We start from the raw sequence: 13262 nt of genomic DNA on the forward strand, positions 1-13262 counted from the left end.
TTTGTCTTTTTAGGCAATGTTTATGTTCCAATTTGTTTGCAAAAATACTATGCACAGTAGTACATAGATAGATTATTAGTAATAGTACAGTGGTTGCAAAGGCCTTTTGAAGATTTCGAATGAGAAAAAATAGGAATGAGGAGCGCTGCGTGGGTACTTGAATGTCTAGAAAATAGTCAAATTAAAACAGGTGCTCAATTGGAGAGAAGGGATGATTTGTTGCAAGAAAAATAATTAATTGTGTATAAATTGTGGCAAAAAATATATAAACAGATTTGCAACAGATTTGCAAAAATAATTAAAAAGCCTTTATTATAACATGGCTTTAAGTTTAAAATACGCACGCCTTTTGAGGATTTGTTGACTTTACTGAAAAAGACAATGTAGCAAGAAATGGGGAAGGACATTACAGCAGATTGTCAGAGCCGTAATCAAACTCACAAGCGCACAGCAAAATACTTTCTAAACACATTAATAAGTATGTAGATGAAATATAATTCTTCTTTATCTTCTTTAAACTAAAATCCACCTCAATCAATTCGTATTCCATCTTTCACTTCAAACCTTTGGCCCACTAAGTGCTGCTTCTGAGGCGTTCCTTATTAGTTGGACCATCCATCTCATGAGGAATTGGCTTCGTCTTGAGGCAAGGTTCCCCCTATGAGAGCTGGCAGGTTCAAAGAGGCCCCTGACTTATGGTGTGTCACATGGGGCTGGAAATGAATGAGCCAGCAAACACGGGGCCTTGTGGGGAAGACCTGAGTGAACGCCGCAGCTAGTTCTGACTACCCCCGACACCAATTACACCTGGAGGATTACATTAGCCCAGCTCGCTTTCACATTCAATTAGAGCCAGCCTAATAACTGCTGCTGATTTAGCGCTAATTGAGGGAGGCGAGGCTAGCCTCCGGAACCTTCCACATTATTAATCTGTTTATTACTCTTTTAGTGGTGTTCATTTTATTCATCTCCTCATCTATTAGAGGCTCACACTGTCATTCCAAATTCATACCAGTGGACATCGTTGTTGGTGTGGAGCAGCACCCGGCTGGAACAAAACAACTTGTTAGAAAATCAAACTTAATTACCCAATAAATTCACTGAGTACTTAATTCACACATACATTTTTAGTTTCAGTGGTATAATCTTGAGCAAGGTTTGGTTTGGCGTTCTGGGGAATTAGCCTATATAGTAAGACTCTGGGACCCGGAACTACTTTCTGTGAGGTGGGAGTGCGACAGTCACTCAATCACCGTACTGACAGGAGGAACTATAGAGACTATGAATGTATTGAATTAGTTAAAAACTTAATGCTATCCATTACATCTTCGACAGGATTCATGGCTTATTTTGTGTTTGTTATTTTAGGTGACACATTCTCTGGCTTACGCTCGTACTATCCAGAGTCTCAGTTCATATTCTTTCTTGTAATTTCAAAATAAGGCACAAAGCAAGTCCCAGAAAAATCAATAAACAAACAGAAGCATAAGTGTGGTTGTAGTGCCGCCGCTTGTCTGCTTGTGCCGGCTGCTATAAATCAGCAAGCCGCAGTGTCGTTCCTTATCAGGCTCTCAGCTTTGATAGCAGACTCGTTTCTTTATCAGCCCCGGCCCCGCGCACCTGGCTCTCCACACTGCCTGATACCCCAGACTACATGTCGCACACGGGCAGAGGAGGGAGGAGTCCTGTCGGTGAGCCAAGCGGATGCCAGGGGATTGTCGGTGACGGTAAGACGTGCTGTCATGGCAGATTTGGTCGTCCCTAAGGCTGTCAGCGCTAATTTCCAGTGTCACAGTCAAATCATTTCCTTTGTCGGAGCTTGGCATGAAGAGATCAAACCGTCAAAGCAGAACAAGTTTGGCATTAGGCGTGACTAGAAGTTGACATCGTATCAAGACGTTGACAAAATGGATTAAGATTTGTGTCGATTTAGTGTCGCCAAACTGAAATTAGTATTATTGTTTATCATGTAAATTTGCAAAATACTACTAGCATGCTTTACTTTACTACTACTTAACTACAAAATGGTATATACCAAATAATATATCCCTTCTCTAATGTATAATGACTGGGGTATACATTTTGATGAAGGATTTAGTATTGGTTTCAATAAAGTGGTGTAATCTCAGTATTAGTCTAATCCATCTTAATCTTAAAATGTCCTTGCATCTTGAGTTTTTCAGCAAGGATTACAATCATGGGAGTTCAAGAGAAAAACATTGTATTAATGAGGTGTAGCAGAACTGATTTACCCTTTCACTAAATGTATTATGTAGAAACTTGTTAGACTATTTCACAATAATAGTTACAATGCATCTAATAAAAAAAAACTTTTACATCTCTGTGGAATTTACTCGGTAAACTCTCTTTAGAGCCACATTAGAAAACCTAATATTTGTTCCGCTGTGCTTTTCATGCCACTGTTTTGTTTTGTGCTTTGGGAGGCAGAGTGAAGAATAAGATGTGACTGCTTTACAAAGTGGCCTTGAAAGCATAAAAGATGGGGAAAGTGCTATAAGAGAAAAGGTGAGGTTATAACGCCTTGCTGGTGCAACCTGAATTGTGGGAAGTGGGTTTGGGGACTGGGGTATTAGCCTGGGATTAAGCAGAACGAAGCGGGCAGGTTAGTGCTTTGAAGGTCCGTGAACATGTCGGGCTGATAACGGCTCCCCTGTTGATGTGCGCCCGGGCGGTATAATATTTACTCCTCTGTTTATGCGCTAATCCTCGTCTTATTTACCTCTGTCACCTTGCTTTTTTCTTTTTTTTTATTGCCTGGCCCCTCCCTGACCACTACGGTTGACCTATATTTCGTACTCAGTTGTGTATATCATTCCAGTCACCTGTGGGTTTATTATTATCATTATATTATTATTATTTTTTTCAAATGTCCCTGCCACCTCTGCTCTCATTTGTTGGACCCAAGCTGCATGCATTTGAAGGAGACTGATATCCAGCTTGGGGGGTCTATTAACTGTGCAGACCTTTTCCAGCCCACAGTGCAAGGTTTCCCGCCACTCAAACATACAGGGGGGAGAGAAAATCTAGAACTAATGTCACTTATATCAGCATCTCTTGCACCTGAGCCATATAGATAACCACTATTTCCCCGGGCCCCAGGCAAAGGAATGAAATTAAGGGCAGTCCCATGAGAGATGAGCTGAGGTGCACGCTGGTACTGTAAACACACATGCGCCGCTGCTACCCGAATATTGCAGGCACCACCTTTGAAAATCATAACTGTTCTCGTCTGCCTTCTTATGTGGAAATCTGAACGTTACAGCGCAGGCAATTCAAATGGAAGATACGAAAAGGAAAGGAAAGTAGCTTGTTTCAAAGCTCGCTCCCATTTGTAAAAAGTGTTTTTGTAGAGGTCATAGTAAAGGACAAACCTAACTTGTTTATGTCTAGGAATATAAAACAACCTTTTCTTTATTTTTGTCCTCATGTTTGCGACATCAAAAGGTTCAGGCAATTTAAAAAAAAAGGGTATCAAGTGTCAAACACAAAAGGAATGTTGTCTTTATACATGTATGATGTATCATTCACTTTACTTGTACATTGTTAAGCCTAGTTGGAACTATTTGGATGAAAACTGTTGCAATGACAGCATTCAATTGAAAAAAAAAAGTTATTAGGAGAATATACTTCATATTCACAAACCTCAAAAGCTCCAAAAACAGCTGAGTATGTGCCGTTTATGGCCCATTAACATATACTGTATATTAAAAGCCGGAATGGCCTGTAATAGGAGGAAGTAATAGCCAAGTCAGAGGGTTATTATGATGTTGAATAAAGCCCTGTAAAGCTGTTCAAACAACCCAGGAATAACCCACATTATCATGGCCATAATTCCTGTGCCACGCACTCCTGGCAGGCTCATGCGTCAGCATTTTTATGGCACCATTGCGCTGACGCAACCTGTTCCTTTGGGAGCCAGGAACCATCCATAGTGTTGGATTACAGACAAGACCCTCCGCTCCGCTATGCCGCACTACCGCCACACGCTGTGAAAAATAAAGACTATTCATTACTGCACAGGGACCCGGAACCCAAAAGACCTGCCATCTACCTCCACAACAGGACGAACCAAAACACACAGACGGAAAAAAAACAAAAACGGTTTCATTTGTCGTTGGCGGACGTCCTCTCACTTCAGACAAGGTTGTGGAGAGCAGGATGACGGATAGAGCCCATGGAAGAAGGTATACAGAGGCTTCTCCAATAAGTCAGCTCCTCGGTGAAGAAATACCCAGTGGTCTATTTATTCTGCAGCACAATGTGGCCATGAACAGCCTGGACTTGTTCTCTGTTTGCGCCTTTGATATTGTACTATCCATTTGCTGAGAAGTAATAACTCACTCATATTGATCATTCTTCAAACAGCTGCCCTCGTCCGCAAAAAGCACTTTCCAGGTTTGCTCATTTTCACCGTTCTTCTCTTTAAAATATGCAAAGAAAATCTATTGCGGTAAATCCGACTGAATAAAAGAGCTGGTCCAACGAGCTAATAATTGATGTACTTCTGCCTTTGTGTGTGCATAAAAAGGCTTGCTCATGGGTGGGGAATATACATCATTAATCGTTAATTAGACTGCATGGGAAAATTGCCATTGCAAAACGCCATTTAGACATGCAGAGTTCTTGGAATAGGTAAAACCTGTCTGTGTCCCTGCGTAGAGGATATTTTTTACAAGTGCTGCTGTTGTCGTTAATGACTGGCTGATGGTTTGGCACTACAAAACCGAGCAGAGTGATTTATGCCGCCAATTACTTTCATGGGAAGTAAAGTGTGTCTTTACAAAAAAGGTCAAAACAGATAAATTAGAGGGAACGGGCGACATGAGAAGCAAGTGAAGGTGCTGGAGAAGGGACCAGAAGAAGGCATTAGGGATGGGACGATTCTCAAAATAATGTTGGACCGTTCGACTTCGACTCGTTGATTCGATCATGTCTTTCCATGTTGTCATTTTGTTGTAGGTAGGAAAAGGTTACGCCAGCTGTATTTTTGCAGAACTCCTTTAAAGCTTACTGCTGCTATATTCTAACAGAGGTGGCTTTTATATTTCAGTGACTTTTCATTTTACATTTATAGACCCATAAATGACCAAACTATGAACTTTTAAACACTCTGAAACTGCTTTTGGCTTTATGCGTCATTAAGAATAAAGACACTCAAGTGCTGCCCAGTGGTCTAGAGGTAGCACCACGTCGTGAGCTCAAATCCCTGACAATTTACTGCATGTCCTCCATTCTCTCTCATCCCCATTTTGCACTCAGCTGTCCAGACTAATAAAACCTACGGACCAAAAGTCAAAAGAGTAATGCACATGTGTCACAACCCCGCTGTAAAACATGATCTTTTTTAGTTTTACCTAGAAAGCAACTCAACATTTGTATGTATTAGAACTTCTTGAAAAAAGGAGGAGGGCAGAGTCTGTTTTCATCCAGAGGCAGAAAGGAGGATGAGCTGCTGCTGGGGGCAAGGCAGAGAAGTGCAGACAAATAAATGATCTGAATAAAGAAAGAAATGCACAAAATAGGATGTTCTGATGGTGAGCCTAGAACTAGCATAACAAACCTAGATGACATACATGCACAGATATTTTTTCAATGATTAAATATATAAGAGCTGTGGCCTAATTAAACAAAATAAACAAGAACATTCATGACTTATCACATCTGACTGACTAAATTAAAGCAGCAAATATTTCAATTGATTGAAAATTGAGCAATTATGGACCTTCTAAGGCCCAAACAAACGATAACCATATCAAAATTGCTTATAGACAACACACAGGAGCCCAACCCGCACCATCATACTGCCCGCGCATCACCATGCGTCAGATCACAGCACGGCGTGAGAAAGCCAATCACATCTCTGCATTGTTTTGTGCAGAGGAAGGTCCTCCATTGTGTGATGTTCTGATCAACACAAAAGCAGAATTCTGCTCCACATCTCATGTCAGCTTTATTTTATACCTAAAATCTACATTTAAATAAGCAATAAAAAAACTCAATTTATTTAAAAAAACACCCAAATTAGACAATTTGATATAAAATATAATGAATTGGTAAATTGTGAAAATAATGTACTCTTTACGTATGTTATATAATGATAGTGGCCCCTGCTGTAGAGTATGAAAGCCTCAGGGGCCATATGTGAGTGTGGACTGTAGCTTATCCAATGGTAACATAAAGCTATTTAAACTAACTTGTGATCTGCAGGGGATGTAAGATGTAATTTTCCACATGTGAGCTGTAATTCACACTGTTCCATCCTCTATGACTCTACTGTAAATTACTAGTGCTTTTTAACAAGACATTCCATATCTGAGTTTGAATGATTGTTTTGTGCAGGATGTGTCTCAGGGAAAATTACAAATGTCCAAGATAACTGTCTTTCATTCAACATAAGTATGTCTCTGTGTTGGAACTGGTGTGTTTTTCTAATTGTCATATAGCAAAACGTTCAGTTTGAACTAGATATAAACCAGGAATAATGCATGTGGTAACCTCAACAAATCACTTTCACTACTTTGGAAAATGGAGTTGGAAGAATGTATTGGGACAGCTAAGATTTCAGAATGCTAAAAAAAAGCATGAAAAAAAAAGAAGTGAATATGAATAATGCACTTTCTACTGAGGATATTATTTGTTTAATCAATCATTGTGATAATTACAGTCACAATATAATCAAACAAACTAAAACAATTATAATTGCGACCATTGTAGAAGCAAAAATATGCTATTTCAGTGTGTGTCAATAATCGCAAATTAATGTTAAATCGTGATGTTACTTCAAACTATATTGGTAAACCTAACATCTGATATCGGGACATGCCTGATTTAGATTTTTAAAAATGATTATGTTACGTGTTGCTGTGTTTGAAATAACCTGTAACCTATAACCTGCCTCAAAACTCCTGCCATGGACACAATGAATGGATACATCTGGAATGTACTTTTAGTGGAGGGAAAAAGGCCATCACAAACAATGGTTAACACAAACATCACTAATAATCAAGGACTGAACTGACAAACTAACAGACTCAATTTAGAAATGGACAAATTTGGTGTGAATTTTTAAATGTATTTTTATTGAAGCTCTCTGGTCCTGTTTTGTGTCAGTTTGATGTTTTATGTTTTAAACTTTTAAACATTTTCAAAAAATAAATAAATAAATAACCTGTGTGGGTGTGAATACAACCTCTCTAATTACAGTCGATTATAGCATTTCAAAAACATACAAAAACTGCCAAAGTAAGGAAAGATAGCTGCGTACAAATGTATTTCTCACGAAAACATAACAGAGCCAAAACACAAACTGGCATGTGCATTTGGCTAGTGGTTGATATTGCTATGACGACCACACACACACACACACACAGCATTCCTTCTACTCACCACAAGGTCCTTTGTGCAGGATGTGGATGGCCTTCTGCAGCGCACAGCTCATGGCTCTCATCTCGCAGGGGCTGCCGTAGCTCTGCCCGTCCGATCCACAAACGGGGTCTGATGTCTGCGGACAAGCCTCGGGGCACTCGCACACGGGTTCGTTATTCTTCACCACACAGACCGCCCCGTGATCGCACACTTTATCAACGCAGGGGCTGGGAACGTGGAGATCTGAAAGCCAGAGAGGAGAGTTAGGCGTACAAACTGACCAGAGCTGGGGATTAGGTTGGAGGGAGAAAATAAAGACTTCGGGGACAAGGAGGGAAGTTAGTTGCGCGGGTAACAGCAGGTGTGGGGTTAGAGGGCTTTGGGGAAAACGCACTAGTGGGGATATTCAACTTTTTGTGACAGCTTTTACAAGTGAACTTCACAAGTCATTTCCTGTCTATCCGGATGCCTTTTTGAAGAATGTGCAGAATCCTTGGGCGGATAAACCATGGCCCAACAGCACAATGAGATGAAACAGAACAGGGACAATGGCCGCTCAGCCTCTTGTTTTTGTTATTTCTGATTAAATGACATCCCCAGTGTATACGTCCTCTTCAAAGGCTGCCATTTGCACCTCAATGAATGTGACAGTCTCAAGCTGGTAGAGCTGACATGGAGCAACGAGCAAAGGAGCGTAGAAATGAAAGGAAAATAGTGAGCAGATAGGAGAAGAAAAAAGAGCCTCGAGAAGAAGAAACAGCCTTGTGCTTAATAATTCAAAAAAGGCGAGCTGCTGGGCAGAGGCAGATATGAAATGTGAACATCACACAGAGGCGTGTGCGTCTCTCTGAGCCGCAGCAGCAGCACTTCATTAAAAGCAGGCCTGGATTGTGCGCCTCGTAATGGGGAGAGGTGTGCATGGGTGTGGGCCGGATGGTCAGGACAGGGCCAGGCTGAAATAGCAGTATGAGCAGCTCTTTGATCACAGACCCATCCCCAGCCCGACACAGACACATTCACAGCTGTGTGTCAGCTCCAACATTCAGCTGCACTGTATATGACTCTGTTAGAAGAGAGACGGGCCGGCCTGCACTGCAAAAATGTGATGCATTAGGTGAGATTGAAGCCAGTTTTTTCCCGGTAAAGTCAAGCTTAAACGGGACCCCTTATAGCTGTTTCTATTGAATTCTTACTTTTCGATGAACTACACAAACTACTATGCTACTTAAAACGTTGATTAATATGGACTCGTTTTAGGCTAAGGCACTGAAGTAAAAGTACAGCGCATTCTTGTGATTCAAAGCTACTATATCCATCCATCCATTTTCTACCGCTTGTTCCCTTTCGGGGTCGCGGGTGACTGGAGCCTATCCCAGTGACTTTGGGTCTTAGGCGGCATAACAGACAGTTCACTCTCACATTCATTCACTAGGGCCAATTTAGAGTCACCAATTTTACCTAACACATGCATGTCTTTGGATGGTGGGAGGAAGCCGGAGAACCCGGAGAGAACCCACGGTAACACAGGGAGAACATGCAGACTCCACCCAGAGAGATCATGTGATGTTGGTCTGGTCCGGGAATCGAACCCATGATCTCCTTCTTGGGAGGCAAGAGCGCTAACCGCCTTTGCCACCGTGCACCCAATACAATACAATACAATATGTGGAAGGAATTAAGTTTCTCAGTCAAAACAAAACTTTTCAATTTATAATCAATATAAATGCAATGTAATCCAGGGTAAGAAGCTAATATAACCAACCAGGTCAACTGCAGCTGCAATTTCATTGAACAAAGAGGGAAACGTCACTTGTGTGTTGTAAACTGACATTAATTTTGCGCTGTACCCTGACAAACAGCTGGCAGTGAAGGCACCAATGAGGCCATCACACAATTTAATCACCACTGTTCATAAGATGATACAACAAAGGTACCACCTGCTTTTGTTGTGGGGTTTTTGGCATAGAAACAGCCCTTCATAATAAGCCCCTCCTGCTGATGTCCCATTATTAATAATGACTGGGGCCTATCCCAGTGACTTTGGGCCTTAGGCGGGGTACACCCTGCAGGGTTAACACAAGAGACATAGACCCAGACGGACATTTACTTTCACATTTATTAACTTTAGAAATAGAAATTTAGAGTTGCCAAATTTAGAGTTGCCAATTTTGCCTAACACATGCATGTCTTTGGACGGTGGGAGGAGCCGGAGAACCCGGAGAACCCATGGTAACACGGGGAGGACATGCAGACTCCACCCAGAGAGATCATGTGATGTTGGTCAGGCCCGGTAATTTAAACCACGATCTCCTTCAATCTCAATCTCCTTCTTCTTTTAAAAAAAAAAAAGATTTTGTTGCCCGTAGGCTTCATTAGACAGGAGAGGACAGAGTGAAATGGGGAATGACAACACTGCGGCTAGCTGCACTTAGAACCTGGCATATGTGTGCTCTGCCTTAACCACTCGACCACCGGGCAGCAGTTTCAGAATGATTCAGTTTCAGTAGTTTCGGCAGGATTCATTTGGTGATAAGAGGTTTTTATAAAAGGAATCAGTCAATTTCACTTCACTTTGCTTAGGCCACAATTTTTCATTATACAAGTTGTCATATCTAAGTGCCAGGGTACACATTTGCCATATGATTTTCCTATAGTTTAAAATCTAGCACACATTGGCTTTAGCAGATGTTTGTGGATGGACAATCATAATCTTAATATACTGTATAATGGGCCATATCATAATATTGGTTAATATTATAATACAATAAGCAACGACTGCCTCATTCGGTCCCTCATCTGCCTGAAGAGTGGGTCCAGTTCGCCTCAGTCGGTCCCTCATCTGCCTGAAGAGTGGGTCCAGCTCCAGTCTCCCTCGTGTCCGTCTGTCCGTCTGTGAGAGTCGGATCTCTCCTTCACTGGAACTCCTCCAGGTTTCTACGCTTTTTTCCCAAAGAGGTTTTTTTTGTAGTTTTTCCTGGCCGAGAAGGAGAGTCTAAGGACAGAGGACCCTGGGACATCGTCCCTCGCCACCACAGACATTGTCTGACTCCATCGCCACCACAGACATTGTTGATTCATTTCTCCCTGTGGCCCTCAGAGGCAACTGTTGTTGTGATTTTGGGCCTTACAAAAATAAATTGATTTGATTTGATTTGAACTGTAATAGTATTTTAATGCTAAGAATGGTTAAACAAATTCATGAGAAGCTTTTCAAATACTTAAGATTTAAAGATTGCCATGCTCTTATATATAGAAAGCAGTATCATTTCCAGCCCAGCTTTAGTGTGGGTAAGTGGTATTACTCTCTCTGACACATTCCTCCGCACTGCTCATCAGGCTCGGTCGCCGTCGCCTGGCAGGACTATGACACGGCGCGCCCTAACATGAAGTAATCCTCGCTAAGTCCGGCGCAGGGCTGTGCCATTCAAATGCCGCACTAATTAAACCAGTCTACACCACCCCTGCCAGGCTGGGGCTCTGACTGAGGTGACACCTCTCCAAGTCCTACCGGAGCTAGAATCCCTTATTAGAAAGAATTATTCATCTTCTTAGTATCCATTTCTTAGCTGGAGACCACCTGCTTAGCTGCTAAGACAAAAACCGTTCAACTGTCAAGCGTCTTGTATATACAGCTTTGGTTGGTTTTGGACCTGGCTGACGGACACGGGGGTACATGCATGAAGAGATTTAAATGCTTGGGAGACGACCAGAGAAGAGCGAATACGAACAAGCGCCATCCCAAAAGCTTTAGTTGTGACAGTCTGCCATTTCGAAGCTCCCCGCGGCGTCCAACAGAAAGACTTCATAACGAAAGATTTTCCACATGAGCAATTCTGCAGTCTCCTTTACACTCCTTGAACTTATTAAATCAGGGAGAAATTTAGCCCGCAGAAGAAGTGCCAGATAAAAAATTAGTTTTGCGGTTCAAATTCTTTCATCTTCTTGGCGAGACAAAGGAGACGGGAGACAAAGGCGTTATCAGGTTCTGCAGTTGTCTTCCAGGGCTCGTCCTTGTGGATGAAGTAGGCTGGTGAACTTTCCCTGCACCAGCCAAGGTTGTACAGTTAATCCGGGATCACAGGCTTACAAGGGCTGCACACGTTTGGCAGCGCACACAAAGGAACAATCATGGTGGAATCAATAGTTTTTTTTTGTAGACTGAGCAAATTAAGCAGCAATGAACATTTTACATATTTATGCGGTGCCTCAGAGTGCTTTGAAATCGTAATCTGTCTTCAAAATGCTCATTTTGGTTAGCCATGGTTATTATTGCTCATGTTACATCTATAATTTAAAGGGGACGTATAATACAAAATCTACTTTAGATTTAACCCTGTATTTTTCGGCTACTGAGGCTGTTCAGGCAATTCCTGTTTTCACCTACCCCCTTTGTTGGTATTGTTTCAAACGTTAAGATTCCGAGTGATACATTTGGGGTTCAAAAATGTTGGACTCCAGTTCTCCTCCTTATGTGAGTGTTAATTGGCCCCATGTTAATTGGCTGTGAGTTCTCGCTTGTGGTTGAAGGACTGCTTTCCAGCTCGGGCTAATCTGCCTTTGATTGATGAGGTACGATGAGGTACATCTGCGCCAAACCAGTGTCTCCACCTGCAGCACCGTCCACTATTTAAGGACGCTCACCACACCTGTTGGGGCTGCAGGCCTTTGTGGCCAGTATGCCATTTAACTGTCTCTTTTAGTCAGCTGTGTCTGACTTTGTATGTGAGACCCTCACGTTTCATCAGTATTCATGTCTCTCTTCAAGTTGTAAATTCTTTTCAATACACCAAACAAATTTTGCACATAATAATCAGTCTTGGGCTTTTTAATTAGCCACATTTACTATTGTCTAATGATTGGATGGGTCTAATTTGTAAATAATTTGTTAGGCCCCAAAGTTCTGTTAAAATGTATTCTATGACTGGGCATGTGTCTAATTTAGTGAGACTGAAAGTGTTAATAGCCAACATTTAAATCTATTAGTTATTACTACCTAGTTTACAAGTGGTAATGCCAAGCACTACAATATACACACTGAGCTATAAAACAATTGCAATACATTTTCCAAAATTATGCTCACTTCAGTTCCACAATATGCCAATCTCTGCTTCAATCTATTGTGATTCCACCCACTAGTTTCAGAGTTGATAGCAATGCCCACAGCCAAACACTCAGATGAGTAGATGTCAGCTCACCTGCCTACGGTATCATTATTGTCCTCTTAATGGCCCTATCCGACAGCTCAAATGGCCTTATCAACTACTAAAGCTTTAACCCTTTTGATGGGCTGAAGTAATGTCACAAGTACTGCTTTTGCCGGTGTTCCTGTGGCGGCTCCAAACTGTTACTCTGCGTAACATGCCGTTAAAATACTGAGATTATTTTGGCTGTGGCCTCCTCCCATCTCCACTCAGCTCATACATATGTTAATTGGACTTTCCCCCTCGGGTGTGTGTGCACTTCCAAATAGCTCCCCATATTATGCAGGGCAGCGAATCAGGGTAATCCAGGTGATGCTTGAACTCACCAACTGGCAGCAACAATCGCCTGCCACTACAAGGTATTACAACGCAGGCCTGCAGTAGGGCTGTGTCTGCCGCCCAGCCCCGCCCCGTGAGTTTCCTCCCCCTTGAGCCTTTAATCAGACGCATTAAAAACATTTATGTATCGTATTAGTCCAGGGAAGAGGAGGCGGGGAGAAAAGGCTATATTAGCATACAGCAAAAGGCATACCCCCAGGCTGTGTCTGTCTACTACTGAATACTTATCACAGGCAACGAGCGAGCCCAAGCCTTTGTGCATTTACAAGTGAGAACGCAGCGCTCTTCAAACTGGAGACACGTAAAAACAGCATGGGGGGAGGAGAAAGCCACACA

The 13262-nt window shown here is 42.0% G+C and overlaps 1 protein-coding gene across 9 annotated transcripts in view; it reads right to left on the minus strand.

Moving 5' to 3' along the window:
- The window catches only part of agrn (agrin), a 344610-nt gene that overhangs the window by 86049 nt on the left and 245299 nt on the right, over positions 1 to 13262 (minus strand). For all 9 annotated transcript variants that reach the window (XM_072449621.1, XM_072449614.1, XM_072449618.1 and 6 more), the window contains one exon: positions 7408 to 7629. In XM_072449621.1, coding sequence (XP_072305722.1) covers positions 7408 to 7629 — 222 coding nt within the window. The remainder of the gene's footprint in view (positions 1 to 7407; positions 7630 to 13262) is intronic.

Source organism: Eucyclogobius newberryi, unplaced genomic scaffold (assembly GCF_026437365.1).
Source record: "Eucyclogobius newberryi isolate DKJ021-1_F unplaced genomic scaffold, fEucNew1.0.hap1 SCAF_17, whole genome shotgun sequence".
Lineage (NCBI taxonomy): Eukaryota > Metazoa > Chordata > Actinopteri > Gobiiformes > Gobiidae > Eucyclogobius > Eucyclogobius newberryi.